We start from the raw sequence: 17,034 nt of genomic DNA, 5'->3' as shown, positions 1-17,034 counted from the left end.
GCCTCAGTAGCGGGACCACCCTGCCCATATTTCAGACTTGGAGAATGATAGGTTGAGAGCTTTGATACTTGACTCCCGGCTCATCCAGGGGCCTAATTACGTGATTCGACATCGAGTTGTTTCGACCCGAGTACTCAAAGTTGGGATGACAACATTCGTTATCGAGTAAAATTATCGAGAAATTGAGCATAAATTTGCGAGTAATTTCTCGTAGCCAAATGGCCTATCGTAAACAAACAAAATGAAAGATTTCTTATTGTATTTGTGTTTAAAATGTAAAAAATTGTTGTTTATTGACGGTTTATAGAGGAAAAATGATATTAGTAAATAATTGTGAGCATTTTTTACACAAAATAAGAGAAATTGGGAAAAGTCCTTTTCAGTCGTTTTAAGAAATTGTGATAAAATTATAATTAAAATAAATACATATGCATGCTACATAACATTAACCAAAAATTATTGTTTGCAGTCATTAAAATATAAGTTGAAAAAATAAGCATTTCTGCAAAACAAAAAATTATTTAATATTAATAGGCTTTATTTTATAGGTGAACAACTTTTAATAAAGTGCATTTTAAATAGTTCATCCCCCGTTGTTTACCAAAGGAAATACTCTCTCAGAGAGGCTAATGCAAAACACCCACCAAATTCTCTCATTTATTTTGAGAGAGAATTATTAAGGTAGATGTATTAGCAATCTGTAACAAGAATGACAAAACAATTTTGCAAACATTAATAATTTTCATATTTTCTTAGCACAACTTCATTCCGAAATTATTATTCAATGTATTGTTCAAAAAATTCCACAAATATTTACATTTTTCATTCATAATTTTGTTTTTTAGTTTTTGATTTGAAATAAACACATTTTTTGACGTCTACCTTCATAACTTTCCCCAAAGAACACATAGTTCGATTACCGGTTACTCTCGAAACATTCGATCAGTGATTTCGATCGAGTCTTATCATGCCGTTTTTTTCTCGTGTCGAAAACTTATTCACGAGTAAATTCTCGATCGAATCGAATCACATAATTAGGCCCCAGCTGTTTCAGCATTACAATGGAGATTCCATTAGGACCCAACGCTTTGAATGTTTTAGCATTGTATTGGTTCCTCCTTGGCAGGAAGAGATCTAATGCGTCGTAGTATTCTGTCGATTGAAATAACTTGCGCGCCTCTTCGTAACGTCGCCAAACGTGACCGAGGTCATATCTTTCTTCTTTCCAGGGTTCGAGAGAAGCTTAACCGTTGCCCACAATTCACTTATTCCGGTCCGGAATGCAACTCTTCAGATGATTTAGCCACTTGTTCCGCTTATGCTCACCGACGAACCTGTCAACTTCCAGTGTCAGCTCCATGACTCTGGGTTCACAGGGGTTGGCACGACGAAGCTCATTTGCTAATTCCGTCGCATCTGCTGAGAAGTTTGGTCTCACTTCCGGTATTCAACTAGCAGGTACATGGCGAGAGGCTGTGTTTGTCCTTTCGGCAACCCGAACATTAGAAGGGTTGGGCAGATCTCTGGAGCGGAAATTAGTGATCTCTCTGAAACTCGACCAATTAGCTTTCCCATAATTGATTAAAGTGCGGCGTTCAGAGGTGATGAAATCGGGAGGTCTGCTTACGGAGACAATTAAACGGTGCATAGAAGCTGCCGTCGTGGAATTTAGGGGTCGATTATGGATATCAACTCAACTGTAGTTGCGTTGCCAGAAGAAAAATCATGCAATTAAAATAAGTAAAAAGACTGAAATTTTTGTCAAATTCAATCGATATCAGTGTTTTGAACCTTCAGTTATTAATTTAATTGTAAAAAAAGTATAATGGGCCGATTCCGTACAGCGAGGCGAGTCGTGTCGCCTTGCCAAATGCAATTTTTCGATTCCGTATGGCAATATCGCCTGACGTCGTCAAATTTTGTCGCCGAAATGTTCATTTTCCGGCGACAACAAATTAGCTGTCGCCGTACATTTTTACTAACGAATAAAAATAAAATAAAAAAAAATAAAAATAACTTGTTATCGACGATTATTTTCTATCGCTGTACGTAGTGCATTTTTTAAATTTTGTCACAGAGACGATAGACGACGCGACATGACTCGCCTCGCTGTACGGAATCGGCCCATAAATTTTTATGCAGAAATAGAAAATTATATTACTAAATTTGCTGTGGGCAACGCAACTGGAGTTGGATTGATATCCATAATCGACCCCTATTTGTTTTGTGTGGTTGTGTTTGATTGATGCGATTGCGGAATATTGTTTGGCTGACTTCCGTAACGTCCGTTGCTTTGTTGATGTCTGTAAATGTCTTAAGCATCCTATTCCATATCACTGTGATACGGAATAAATGCGAAGTATTGCAATCCAAAACGTCACTGATGCACATTTGAAACGCAGAATACACACAATTTAACCATCAGGTGAAAACTGATGCATTAGGTAGATTTTGCAACGGTGTATATTTATGGGCCGATTCCGTACAGCGAGGCGAGTCGTGTCGCGTTGCCAAATGCAATTTTTAGATTCCGTACGGCAATATTCGCCTGACGCCGTCAAATTTTGTCGCCGTAATGTTCATTTTCCGGCGACAACAAATTAGCTGTCGCCGTTTATTTTTACTAACGAATAAAAATAAAATAAAAAAATAAAATAAAAATAACTTGTTATCGACGATTATTTTCTATCGCGATAGACGACGCGACATGACTCGCCTCGCTGTACGGAATCGGCCCATTAAAATACTTTTACAATGCACTAGCAATAATTGAAACAAGACAGTTTTATGACGTTTCGGAAGTCAGCCTTTGTCTACGAGATGGTGTTAAGGTGTCCATAGCCAGTGGCACAGGAAATTTCACGACGTATTTGTTATGCTTTAGGTCTGATGAATTGGTTTGCTATTAATATCGGCTTCCTGATTCGCCGAATTAGCCTCACCTTAGACTACATGTCTGCAACAATCTGCTGCATAGTTTTCTGAGCAATCCAATTGACCAGACCAGAACATAAAGTCACACCCTGATCACGTCGTAAACTCAAAATTTATTCTGGTACAGATTTTTTTAGATAACAGCGATGAGAAGGAAAACAAATCCACAATTTGTACAGCTGATAGAGGTATTTGCCAGCCTAGCTTTAGATTTGTTTTCATTTTGAATTATTTTTGAAATTAAATGGTGTTACCCATATCCTTATTCAATCTTATGTAACACTTACCACTACTTTGTAATACAATAATCCAATGTCCCACTTAAATTGTACTGAATATGACTATAAGCTCTATTTTCTCATAACCACACAATATCACACAGACTCATGCATAAAACACTTTTCTTTAATAAAGATGGGAGTTATTTTTATTGAAATTGTAATATAATGGTTTTGTTGTTGTTGTTGTTGATTTAATGAAGTAGTAAGTAAACATACACAAAATATAATGGATATTGTGATGATATGAAATAATAAAACAGATGTATCAAAAATATAAAAAAACAAGAACTATTACTAACGTTAGGATGGTTGATACCACCCCCCATCACCTCCTCGTCATCGTAAAATCAGTCTTCTATGACACACATTATGTTAATGCCGCTCTTGCCAAGATTAACGCCCTCCAAACAACTTTCCTGATGCGTACGCATATAAATCAGAAATTGGATAATAACATAGAACAGATTATTGCGGTCATAGGCACAGTTGTGTATTTCACCATCGCTAATAAAGTTGAACTTGGGCTTTAGAGGATTCGAGCAGAGTATGGCACAACGTGCCTTATTCTGCACCAAGGCCACAGTGTCTTTGGCCGAACGTTTTTCTTCGCCAATAATAACATAACGGTTATAAAAAGGACGACCACCGCCTTGAGGCAAAGGCATAAGTTGAGAATCTAGATAAACACAGAACAAATGGAAAAGTATCTGCAAAAAAGTAAAGGCAATCATGAGGATCATTAACATAAATTGAAAATATATTTCTAGTGCACACCGCCATGCGAAGAATGGCAGCATGAGTAATATTTACATACCGCTGAATCAGTTGGCAAATGTTCATCCCACTTGAGGCCATGGTATTCTGAGCCCGAATTCCAACGATAGTCAGCAATACAGGAACCCTTGGCTAAATCTGCATTCGTTTCACACAAGTAAATAACATATCACCAAGACATAAATTTTTTTAAAAAGTTTTATATGGCTATGTATTAAATTATAGACATTTGCTTACCCTTAATGCGCTGCACCAAATATTCCTGATTGCTTGACATTTCCAGAAATGGCACCACCATTGGCAGCATGGGCATATATTGTGTCACAAATTGTTGATTTTCGACTGTTTTCTTTAGTCGTTCCAAGCCAATGCTACCAATTTGCATATCATGAAGTCCACGTTGTTTAAATGATGCGTCAATATGCTCCATCTCCTTCAACAAGCGTTGCAGTATGGTAAACGAAATCCACTGCACAAACAAATGTTCAACGTTTCGAAGAAAGAATAACAAAAACAATAAAGGTCGTATGGTACTGCAAACACACAACAACAATACACACATACCGTACGTAAATTGCCCACATACTGAGCAAGTTTCTCCGATGAAATTCTTTTGATGACTTCCGAGTTGCTATCAATGATATTAAGGCCACCTTCTTCTTTGGATGTTTGTTTATTTTGTGTGGTAGGAGCTGAAACAAAAACAGAAGACATGCACAGGTATCTTAATATGTGCATCTCCATTGAGCGCTATCTGAAGGAAACAATTGTTGTACTAATATTTGTTTATGTTAATCAAGACATATCGGATAATTCCCCGCCCAAATTGATTAAAGAATTAAAAAATAAATAAAAAACGGTGTTGAATTTAAGCGAGCAACATTTCTTTGTAATGAGGAATATATTAAATAAATTGTCTAGTATGTCCATTTTATGTATGTATGTATGTCCCGCAGCCTTTAGGAAAACGAGGGTTTATGCACTTTATTACGACCAAAATGTCCGTCATTGAAATAATGATTTTAGACTTAAAGTGTGTTTGGACGAAATCCGCTTCAGACAATTTGCAGCCGAGGTAGCCATGTCCGTAAGTCTGTCTAGCTCAAACGGACAAACCTATTTTGTACAAAATTTTACAGTAGGTTGTCCTCGCAGCCCTTATTGCAACAGTACAACATTTCTTGGGGGGTTGCTTAGTGGGTTGCCCTGGTGGATGAACATCTTGATCGCTGCGCTGGAGGAAAACGGTTAATAACAACTGTAGCTAAAGATCTTTGGGGTAATCTTCGATAATCTGCTTCACTGTCTATGTGGCGCCCGACACACACTTCAAACTGAAGGTAAACTATACAAATACAAACATATGTACACTGAGGTGGCAGCCGCTGGCCGGAACACGGATGTTGTTTGCTTCCGGGTCAATCCGGTACGAGATAACCCGCTGTCGTGGGATTATTAGCCCGCTTTTCATAATTGTCTGGTCTTGGGGGACTTTAATGCACATCATGAGTTGTGGCATTCGGTCCCCGGAAACGACCAGAGGGTTACAGCACTGGCTTAGCAGATTGATTGTTCTACGCAGTCGACTAGGACGCCCCTTCCATAATTAGCGGGGAGTGTCACAGTTTGCCAGATTTAACCATCGTGTCACCTGGCCTGACAAATGACGTCAATTGACAACCCGTAATTTCTCTTGGATCATACCATCTCCCCTTTCGTGGACGCCAGTCGTACGTGGAATTCAGGCATAAGAAGTCCAAACGCCGTAGAGTGAAACAGGGAGTTCCCCAGGATGGGGTGATATCTCCGGAACCGTTTAACCTCTACCTCTCCTATATTTCGCCCCCTCCATACAACATCTAGATCGTACGTACGCGGATGATTGTACTATCCTGGCGTTAGGAAACTTCCCTGATGACATATGTGAAAGACTGAACTCCTATTTTGACCTCATGGACGTCAAAATGAGAAGACAAAGTTTCTTCCAATACAGCGACACAATCACATGCTTTCGTTGCATTACCGGATCGGGTGTTACCATTAGAGCCATCCCAATCAGTTATAGTTTCAGGCAGGTCAAGCCGAATCTTCATGATCAAGAATAAGAAGTCCAGCGTTACAAGAGAGAACCCCCAGATCAACACGCATATGAATCGGGTTTGAATAGGAGTCATACGAACGCAGTTGCAGATGTCATAAGCAGCTATAGTTTGAATGCGGTCCTCGGAGCTCATCCCTCATCTATAGCAGCTGACATGGCTCAGCTACGTTCGCAAAATTCTATTGTAGAGTTTATTGATGACCGTAAGTGTTTGAGTAGTTCCCAGTATGGGTTTCGACATGGCCATAGTAGTACTTTGCATTTGTTATGCCCACTGATCTTATTCGCGATGTTTTCAATGGTTCTGATGTTGGTTTACTTGTTGGTCTTGATTTGTCCAAGGCCTTTGATTCCGTTGATCATGGCCTTCTGCTCCACAAGTTGAGGCATAAGTTTGGTTTTTCTCTTTCTGCCTGTAGGTTGATTTCTTCATATCTAGTGGGTAGGTCCCAGTTTGTGGAGCATAGGGGTGTTCGGTCTGATGTTAGTGATGTTCGGCGTGGTGTCCCGCAGGGTTCGGTGCTTGGGCCCCTTTTGTTTATAATGTTTGTCGATGGCATTGTGGATTCAATTGCAGGTTCTGGCTGTAGTATTTTTATGTATGCGGATGACATCCATGTTTCCTTCAGGAGTGTAAATCTCTTGAATCTGGAAAATATAGCAAATTCTGTGCTACAATCGCTATCACTTTGGATCTCCTCTAATGGTTTGGCTATCAACTGGGATAAAACTGAAGCTGTTGTTTTTAATACGCCTGTTAATTCTGTAATTCCTAATATCTGTGTGAGTTCTTCTGTTGTTAATGTTGTTGGTGAGATTCGGTGCTTGGGTGTAGTCATCGATTCTAAGCTTAGTTTTGTAACGCATATTGATATTCTGTTGTCTCGTGTTCGCTTTCAGCTTAGGAGGCTTTATAGTCTCCAAATATATTTACCCCTTAATGTTAGGCGGAAAGTTGCTATGTCGTTGTTGATGTCTCATGTAAACTACTGTTTGGAGGTTGTTTCTGGAGCTAGTTCTTCTCAAATGCTGCGTGTTCATAAGATTGTTAATTCTATTGTGCGATATGTGTTTGGTTTGCGACGTGGTGACCATGTTTCGCAATTTGTTGTTAAATTCCTAGGCTTGTCCTTTGACAAGTATGTTGAATATCGCCTTCTTTTATACCACTATAGGATAATGAAGGACGTCAACTCTCCCCTCTTTAATAAGTTTGTGTTTAATCGATACTTTAGGAATCCTCAATTGTCATTTCCTATATTTTCGTCGTGGATAGGAGAGCATTCTTTTGTTGTTAGGGTTGCAAGATTTTGGAATCGGTTACCTCTTGACCTACGTAATTTTGCTTTCTCCACCTTTGTTTTTAAGAGAAGGTGTTTTGAGCATCTCTCTAATAGATTAATGTAGATTAATGTTTGTTTACTAGTCACTAGTTACAGGGTATACATATATACTTGTGATTTTTGTGGCTGGGGAGCCATATTTATATTGTTTGTTTTTTTTTGGACTTTTTTTATGGATGTGGTTCCTGTAGACCTTCTATGTTCACTCTAGTGATTGAGTGAAACATAGCATTTATTGTGTAGGGACGTCCCTTGCTCATCTCCCCTCCACTTTTCTTAACATTTGTTAAGTGAAGTGCAGTGGTTAGTGGCTATGAATAGGGAGTCTATTTATATTTGTATTTCAATGAATTCCTTTGATAGTCATTAATCATAGTATGCATAGTATTTATGTATATATTTTATTTATGTATTTATATATATAATTAATTTTAATTATTTACTTCTAAGTTCTTGGTGTTTGGATATTGTAGTAAGATAATATAAGTTATTGGCCATGTTGGCTTTTTTATATTACAATTGATGAATAAATGAAATAAATGAAAATTTCAGCCGTCAAAACTCCTATTGGGCAAGGATCGACGGCACTGTTCAAAACATCTGCCCATCATGCGACACAGGCCCGCACAACACACGGCACATTTTCAAGTGTCCGCCAAACACACTCAACATAATCCAGTGTACCTGTGATTACATTACATCGAAGCAGAGATTGACCCAGAGCCATAACATAATGTGTTACATACTAGACAGTTCCTGCTCTCATGTAATCAACCGAGTCACCCTAACCACTTCTTTCAAGGCAAATACGTTCCATACTGGTACAGCTAAGGATTGGCTACAGAAGCATTCTCAACTCCTACAAAGAATCATTTTTCTTGATACACTAAACAGATGCCCCTTGTGCCATCAAACCCTCACGATACTCAGAATCAATTCAACTGCGCCACCTTAAGTGGTACTAATTAATTGTCCATTTAATTTTATTGTAACAGTTCTACAACAACAAATACAGCTTGCAGCATTGTGATGGGTTTAACGTCATAAGGAAAGAAAGATCGCACTAGGTGTGGACGTGGAGATCTTGCATTCTTCTTGCACCAGTCTGTTAGACACAAAGCTCATCTCACTTCAGTTCGACTCTATTGACACATGTATGGGTGTAAAAGTCAAGCGTAGTACTGCAAAGGTAGAAGTGGTTAACGTTTAGCTCCACTACAAGTTATTGGCCTAACATTAGCTCGCTATATTCGTGACACATGGTCTGAATCAGTGACCGACAAAATGCATATAAAAGGCACACTCTTGAGCCTTTTCCCCAAAACGAATAGTGTAGTGCCTTGCACATAAAAAATATGAATGTGCCAAAAGCAGATTCACCACAAAAAAGATGCACTGCTTTAGTGAGTGCCGGGTTTTTTCATTTCTTTTTTTCGCACGAACCGCAAATGCAGTATGCACTTCTTTTTATTACCAGCAGACATAAAACCACTACCACAAAGTGGTTAAGATCGTTTTTTCCTGTCAAAATTCTGTAACTTTTGAATATTTTCATAATTTTTTCTTTGTTCGGCAGGTAGTGTGGCAATGGCACAGTCTCATAAACGAAGAGACAAAGCAAGCGGAACTGAACTTCCTGGTCGTTGGAGCAAAGCCCTCAAGTCCCTATCCGGCAGCACTTGGGTGCAGAAAATAAAACTTTATTGACCACATATAACGCTATATCTGCAACCAATTCAATGACCTTTACCACATGGACCTGCAACAGAATACATCCTTATATCTTCCGAGGGCCATAACATGAATACACGGAGATTTTACCAAAACGGCAACACAATGCAGTACTTCCTCGGGTATTAGTCATACTAATATCCATAAGGTGGATAGAACCCCTCCTGCGCAGGCATGTCTGTAGGATCTTCATGAGACAGGAGTCCAACTCTACAAGAGAGAACCCCTAGTCCAGCAAGCGTATCAAACAGGGTTGAATAAAAGAGAACCTCTAGATCAACGTGCATACCAGGCAGGTTTAAGAGACATTCATACTGATGCAGTTGCTGAGGCTCTGGCAGCCTACAGTGTGAATATCGTCCTCGAAGATCATCCACCACCCGTGGCAGCGGAAGAACAACAGCTGCCAAGACAAACGAGAGTCGTGTTGGCACAACGTAGATCTGGTTGATGCACCCGCCTCAATTCTTACTGGGCCAGGATTGATGGCACGCGGAATATCTGCCCAGCATGTGGCACCGGTCCGCATACTACGCAGCACCTGTTTAACTGCCCAGCCAACCCGACTGACTTAACTCCTCTCTCGTTTATCGTAAAGTTATGTTGTGTTCCGGGTCGTAGCAACATCATGGGAAACGAGGTAGCAGATGAACTGACTCGAGGTGGCTCTAGGTCTATCGACTTATCAGTTGATGAAACCGTTCGGCCACAGATGTGCCACTACATCGGCAAACTTCGGGAGATCTTCAATGAGAAAGCAAATCAAAGACGGCTATTGGAACCTGGTTGTAGGGTACCCAAGGCAATCTGGCCTGTGGTTTCTCGTCGAAGAACGGCTTCCCTCCTCTCACTTGATAAGTTAGGGATGAAAATCGCGGTTTGACTTATAACAGGTCACTGCAGCGTGAGGTCCCTAACTTCAAAATGGCACGACAGTGGCATTGACTACTGCAGACTATGTGAAGATGCGGAGGAGATAGAGACTGTCGAACATCTGCTTTGTAGGTGTCCCATGTTGCAAACAAGTAGATATCGTACACTAGGCAGATATGAGATAGACACTCTAACCTTCCTGTCTAACATAGATCCCATCGTCCTACTCAACTTTGCCAGATATCTAGCATTGCTTGGCAAAGGTCCTTAACAACCCTTAATAATCAGACTCTTTTCACTTTTCCAGATAATTCCTTAGCGTCAATCTCTACATCTCGCACTCTCACCATCATCTCATCATCTCTATCCTATCATCCGCATCTCATCAAGCTGCATCAACACTCTATCATCTCCTATCGTCTTTAAATCATCATCTCCATCATTTTTAAATAGCCTACACAGGATGAACACAATGGACCAACGGTCTCCGAGTGAAGCAGTCACCTATTCTAATAGAGGGCTGCGCATCCCTAAACCTAACCTAACCTAACTCCTCTCCCTCTCTTTGGACAAATCCTATTCAGGCGGCGTCCTTTCTGAAATTGGAGCTGGAGGCAGAGCCGAATCAATAAAATAAAGATTTACATGTATGTACTTGTAGATGCTGCTACAACAAAAACAGGGTTTAATAGTATTAACACAGATGTGGGTGTCACCCGCCTTGCACACATAAGGTCGTGGGTTCGATTCCCCGGCCATGCAACATCAAAACACTTTTCAACGGTGGCAAAATACCCCTCAGTAATGTTGGCGACATTTCCTGAGTATTTCAGCCATGTAAAACTTCTCTACAAAAGTGGTGTCTTAGACACGCCGTTCGGACTCGGCGATAAACTGTAGGTCCCATATCATTGAGCTAATATGAATCGGGGTGCACTCATTGATATGAGAGAAGTCTCCCTTGTCCCTATGGGATGTTGTGGAACAATTATTATTATTATTATAACACAGATGTGGTTGCAGATCCCATAAAAACTTTAGTGTGTATGCGGCCCTCGGAGTATAGGGCAGTTAAACCGAAACGAAGGCATGAACCTATTAAATACTATTCACGGTGTGCCCTAACTGGCTTTAAATGAAAGGTGCTTTCCCCACTGGGATTCTGAAACTACAATGTTCATAGATGAAAAAAATCAAAAAACAAAAAAAAAAAATCGCCGGAGACTAAAGAAAATGTTGTAGCAGTAAAAATCCTCTACAATATCTTCTTTATTCCCATTTCGAAGGACTTGCCGTTTCATAGCAAAATCCTGAAACCTAACATACATCTAAAATTGTGACATTTCATCCCGATTTATTTAAAAATCCCTCCAGCGATTTTTTTCTTGTTTTTAGATTTTTCTCATCTATGAACATTGCTGTTTCAGAATCTGCAATATCTTCCCAGGTGTAAAAGGTTTTCATTTAAAGTTAGTTAAGATACATCCTTCATGACCGTGTTTTATAAGGAGGCGATACAGTCAGTCAATTGTCCCAATTTGAACTTCTATATCTGAAAAATGGTAAAACATAGCAAAAAGTCATAAAGGTCAATCTTGTAGAAAATGTTCTCTCCTACAACATTTTCTCTAATCCCATTTCGATAGGACTTGCGGTTGCCAAGCAAAATCCCGAAAACCTAAAAAGTACTAAATACTACCGCGATTTATTTGAAAATCCCTCCAGCGAATTTTTTGTTTTTTGATTTTTCTCATCTATGAGCATTGTAGTTTCAGAATCCGCAAAACTTTCCAGATGTAAGCACTTTTAATTTAAAATTAGTAAATGTGCACCGTGTATTATAACACCAACATATAGAATATTTAAATTATACAATATAGGATTCAGAAAGCACAAAAGGTCGACATGGTGATTATTAAAACATCAGTAAAACGACTGGAGTGGAGGAGAGTGGTTCTAGCTCAATTCATATAGTATTCGAATTAACAGTAAGACTTTCATTTAAATTGGAACCCTATAATGCTCTGCATCTTCTGAGTGACCAGATAAACCCACTCATCTGTCTCAAAATTCTTTATGGACGCAGTCGGTCTGGGTTGCAGAATTTATAAGATTGGACACCATGATTAAAATTACACCCAGCTATCGGACAAATTTTAAAATACCACAAGTAGTTATTTTTACCATTTTGGGGGGAAAATCTTCCAGAGTTATGAGGTTTAAAATGTTCACCAATACCTCATTTACTTGGTTATTACAAAGCAATATGGGTGCTGTGGAATAAAATGTGAAATCACGCGCAAGCCTATCATTCTAAGCACATGGGAATTTTAAGGTACTGCAATGGATAAAGAGGTATTCCGCGCGTAAACAAATTTGTCATCTGTCCATAGAATATAGAATAAATACCGTCCGAACGTCGTTCATCAATTTAGCATCTGAGTTTTGAGTTACATTGTAGTGTATTCAAATTTAACATCAGCATAGGAGCAAGTTTGAAACCCTGGCTGAAGACCAGCCATTCGTTGTACTTATAGGATGAAATTATTACGTATTATTAATTTTTATATTAATGTTTGAGATTTTTTTACCTGGTGATGGTGCCAGTTGATATAAGGATGTTCTCAACAAATTTGCGGCGGAATTACAATAGTTCCAAAAAGAATTAATGGAACCAGCATTAAATGCTGGATTTATATCAGTTATTTCGGCTGTACTATACTCCTTGCGCGAAACATCTCTAGAAAAAAAAAACAAAACATACAAATTGGAATACACTCTGTTATTAAGGGGAAAACCCAAATTTACATACTTGAGATAACGATGTAAACTGACTTCATCTGTAATCAGTTCATCGCGTTCGTATTTTTGATATGGCGACGAGAAGGAAACATTACTGCTCAGGGTGCTGGCATTCATGGTTGAATTGTTATACATTGATGAATTCCATGAAGCATTGTGCATTTGTTGTTGTTGAGGACTTAGACTATGTCGTGGTGGTGTAGTACGGCTATAGCTCCAGTTTGGCGAATTAGGACCACGAGCTGCAAGCAGGATATTATTAATATATTAAAAATATCAATTTATGTAAAACTTACATTCATTGAACGACGAATGCCAACTGAGTATAGTATTGTTGGGTGCATCATTCTGTTCCTGGTCAATTTGTTTCTTTTTATTGGGATTATTGGTAACAAATGAGTTATCTGTAACAGTTGAGTTGTGTAGAAGATTTTGTAAAAATGAGATCTTATTGATTTATAACATTTGACTTACCATTGTCGTCAAATTTCAAAAGATTCTTTTGTTGTTGTGTTCCCTGCACGGGTTGTGTATGAAATACATAGAGGAAATATTTGCAAAAACATGCCAAAACACTCAAACCCACCAATCCCGCTGCCACATATTCCACATAATACCAGTTCGATTCAGCATATGGACACTTGTTAGATATATCAAAGAGCAATATGGCCAAAAGAATTACATTAATGGAACCCCATTTTAAGTAGTATTTGGCTTTAGATGCCCGAAGCCTCAAATCCAAGCCACGTTCTACCAAGGAGTTCTGCTTCTGCGGTGTACTGAATTAAAAGTCAATTAGAAATCTACCAAATAATTTTAACTTATTTCTTTGTAGCAAGTTGCATGTTTTAATTATGTTCGAAACGGGACCGATTTTTTACAGGTAGGTCTCGTCACGCTTTCTTCTTTCAAATTATAGATTTTTCTGCTAAGAGCCGGACTTCGGCCGTGGACGAGTCCATGACTTTCTTATAAATTATACATTTTCCTGCTTACTAAGCTAGCCTTCGACCGTGTGTTTGACTTTTTCCTATAGACAGGTGAAAATCTCGGAAATTACACATTTTTCTCTAAATAATTGGCCTTCAACGTGGGAATTTTTGCAACTTCAGAGGCCCATATCATCCACAATAAACGTTATATATATTAATGAACAAACTGAAGAAGAATTACATGGTAGTATAATAGGAAAATCTGAAGGGTCATTAAGGGTATAAACATTTTTAAATACAAAACAAATTTACATATATTAAATTATATTGTCAAATGAAGAGTCAGCATAATTAGATATTCCTCATCCTTGCTTTACCAGATGAAGAAGACAATGCATGGTAGAACAAGAAAAGGTAGCAGCAATACCCAGCTGACTGAACTGGGTTGTAGTGTTAGTGTCAAATTCCATTCGACATTTTATGTATTTATTTCTATGTTCGATGTATATTAGGGATATATATTTTTGAAGAACAAATTTATTCATCAGAAAAAAAAAACTATTTCCCATAAAGACGGCTTCATATCATTGACATGTAACCTCCTCCAGGTCCGAACGACATGCCGCACACTAAAACACCGCTTATAGAGGCGGTACAATATTTGTTAATATGTGTGGTATTTTCTTAAACTTGAAAAGAATAAAGCCCCAATAAACATGTGCTTTTTTGTTTTCAAAAGCAAATGATGGAAACATCTCTTTTTTCAATGAATTACCAGCGACCCGAAACATTTTTGCAAGTATTCTACTTTCTGCGAGAAATTATGCATTTAGTGGAATGATATGGAAACATTCAAATTGAAAATCTAACGAGTTTTCATTCATGTTTTCCTAAATATTCAATCAAATGTGAAAAATTATTAGTTTTTTAAATTCCAATAATTTATAGACATTTCCTTGTTTTGTTTACATTTACGTTGACACTAAGGTTTACAAGCAAAAACAAATTCCTTTGTGGTTGTTGTTCGAGTTGTATTTGTTGTAGTATTAACTTTACCTTGTATTTGTTCTACCATGAAGACAATGTCGATACCCATTTTGTTTTTGGATATACCAATACGAAATCACTATATTTTGAATACAGCAGTTGAAAAACTTCACGGTCAGAGGAAGAGGAATGGTCGAAATAGCACATAAAGTGGACGAGCATTCTCGGAGGACGATTATAGTTTATGTGTTGAGGAGAAAAACAAACTGGAAAGAAAGCATTTGAGACAGTTTTCGAGTGTTTTGAAGTAGGAGACCGAAATAGCCAAATTTGTTGACACAAACAAAACACTATCACATTTACCCTCCAGAATGTGTTGAACTAATCCCAAATTGGAAGCCAAAGGCTTGAGGCACGAGTTAGTGGCATATTGCGATTTACATTGTTGAGAAATAATTCTGAAATAGAAATTGAATTGAAAAAACTAGAGCACTTCATATGAAACAACGTGAGTTAGGGGAGGGTTAAAAAACTGCTGGTTAAAGGTATACGATTTGCAGAAGATTAAGAGTCTGGCAATATGATTGGGGCCGGATTGGATTCAGGCAAATATGGGGGATAGAGAAATGAATCCCATCAATGGAGCAAGTTGAATGTTTTCATTAAGCTCTGATCGGGACCAAATTTTTTTCACGGGTAGGTCTCGTCACCCTGATCACAAATATATATAACATTTATTGCGGAAGTCCATACTTCCCGAGATATGGGCCTCTGAAGTTCCGAATATTCCTTTGTGTGTAACTTCGCTATTTTTGAACGGATAATGATAATATGGATACTACTGTAAAGCTTAAGGAATATACTATAATATTTATACATTTTATTATAAATAGACGGCCTTCGGCCGGGGATTTAAGACTTTCTCCTATGGACAGATGCAAATCTAGGGAACGGGAACCAAATTTTCTTTAAAATCACAAAAGTTTCTGTAATTAGCCGGCCTTCGGCCGGGGATTTAAGACTTTCTCCTATGGACAGGTGCAAATCTAAGGAACGGGAACAAAATTTCCTTTAAAATCATACATTTTTGTCTAAATAGTCGGCCTTTAACAAGGGAATTTTCGGAAATTCAGAGGCCCATATCTCGGGAAGTATGGACTTCCGCAATAAATGTTATATATATTTGTGATCAGGTTGACGAGACCTACCTGTGAAATAAATTTTGTCCCGATCCGAGGTTAATGAAAACATTCAACTTAAGCCCCATCAATATTTGAAGACATGAATGATGAACTAATTTCCCCATAAATGCCCTTTCATTACAGGTCACGATCCGAGCATAGTGAAAACACTCAACTTAAGCTTTTCTTTACTTACCAATATGAATTCAGACAATTCATAGCTTTTGTATGTTATCAACAGACTTAATTTTTTTATTAATTATCAATTTTATTAATTATTAACTAACTATAACACAAACTAAGCATTCTTTCATTAACCGGCGCGTTTTTTGCAATGTTTGCAACAGCTGTTGTTTGTAACCTAACCTAAGGTTTAATTTATATGTTTTGGTTGATTCCATCATTCTCCCTTATTCTTTGTTATTTCCTTCATTCTCTCGAATTACTTAGTTGCCAACCAAAAATACTAAATATGTATAGGCAAAGATATATAACATAACAAGATGGGACATTTCCATTGCTGCTATACATCGGCAGATGGCGTAGGTGGTATAACATGTGCTCTGTTCCTTTACGTGCCTGAGGTTACCATTTCTTACCATTTTTAACCTGTACAGTGTTCCCTTACTTTTAATAGCATACAATTTATATGATAGCAGTTTACCACTTTTACCATTTTCTGGCACTGTTACCATTTTTAAAAGTAAAGGAACAGACCAATAATGTTAATTTACAATAGCTCTGTTCCTTTACGTTCAAGAATCTTCAAGTTTTACCACTTTTTACTCGAAAAGCGTTCCTTTACTTCAGACACAACACAATTCTTATGGGAGCATTTTTCAACATTTACTACTTTTGCCGGTTTTACCATTTTCAAAAGTAAAGGAACAGACCATATGTGTACAACATTCAAAGTTAGCAAATTTGACATCTCATATGGCATTCATAGATAGTGTAAACACCCCTTAACGTTCTTTATGAGAATTTATTTGACGTTTGCGATATGGAATTGGCATTTGATAGTGCGTATAATAGTATACATATAACATGATTTAACAAACCCTCTGGATTTCAAATGTAAACTCCATTGCGTAT

At 38.1% G+C, this 17,034-nt stretch overlaps 1 protein-coding gene across 1 annotated transcript; it reads right to left on the bottom strand.

The window, feature by feature from the left end:
• Nucleotides 1–3,333: 3,333 nt before the first annotated feature.
• On the bottom strand, nucleotides 3,334–16,349 carry LOC141401508 (transmembrane protein 209). The gene is made up of 9 exons (XM_073981796.1): nucleotides 16,136–16,349; nucleotides 13,314–13,618; nucleotides 13,136–13,243; nucleotides 12,850–13,081; nucleotides 12,629–12,777; nucleotides 4,554–4,681; nucleotides 4,227–4,458; nucleotides 4,030–4,127; nucleotides 3,334–3,922 (listed from the first exon to the last, which is right to left on the bottom strand). Exons 1-9 carry the CDS (start codon nucleotides 16,156–16,158, stop codon nucleotides 3,563–3,565), a joined length of 1,635 nt encoding a protein of 544 aa, XP_073837897.1. The 5' UTR covers nucleotides 16,159–16,349; the 3' UTR covers nucleotides 3,334–3,562.
• Nucleotides 16,350–17,034: the final 685 nt, after the last annotated feature.

The sequence above is a fragment of the Musca autumnalis genome, unplaced genomic scaffold (assembly GCF_047663935.1).
Source record: "Musca autumnalis isolate F117 unplaced genomic scaffold, ASM4766393v1 scaffold_4, whole genome shotgun sequence".
NCBI lineage: Eukaryota > Metazoa > Arthropoda > Insecta > Diptera > Muscidae > Musca > Musca autumnalis.
Note: the sequence above shows the minus strand (reverse complement) of the source record. Positions and strands in the feature narration are given on the sequence as shown.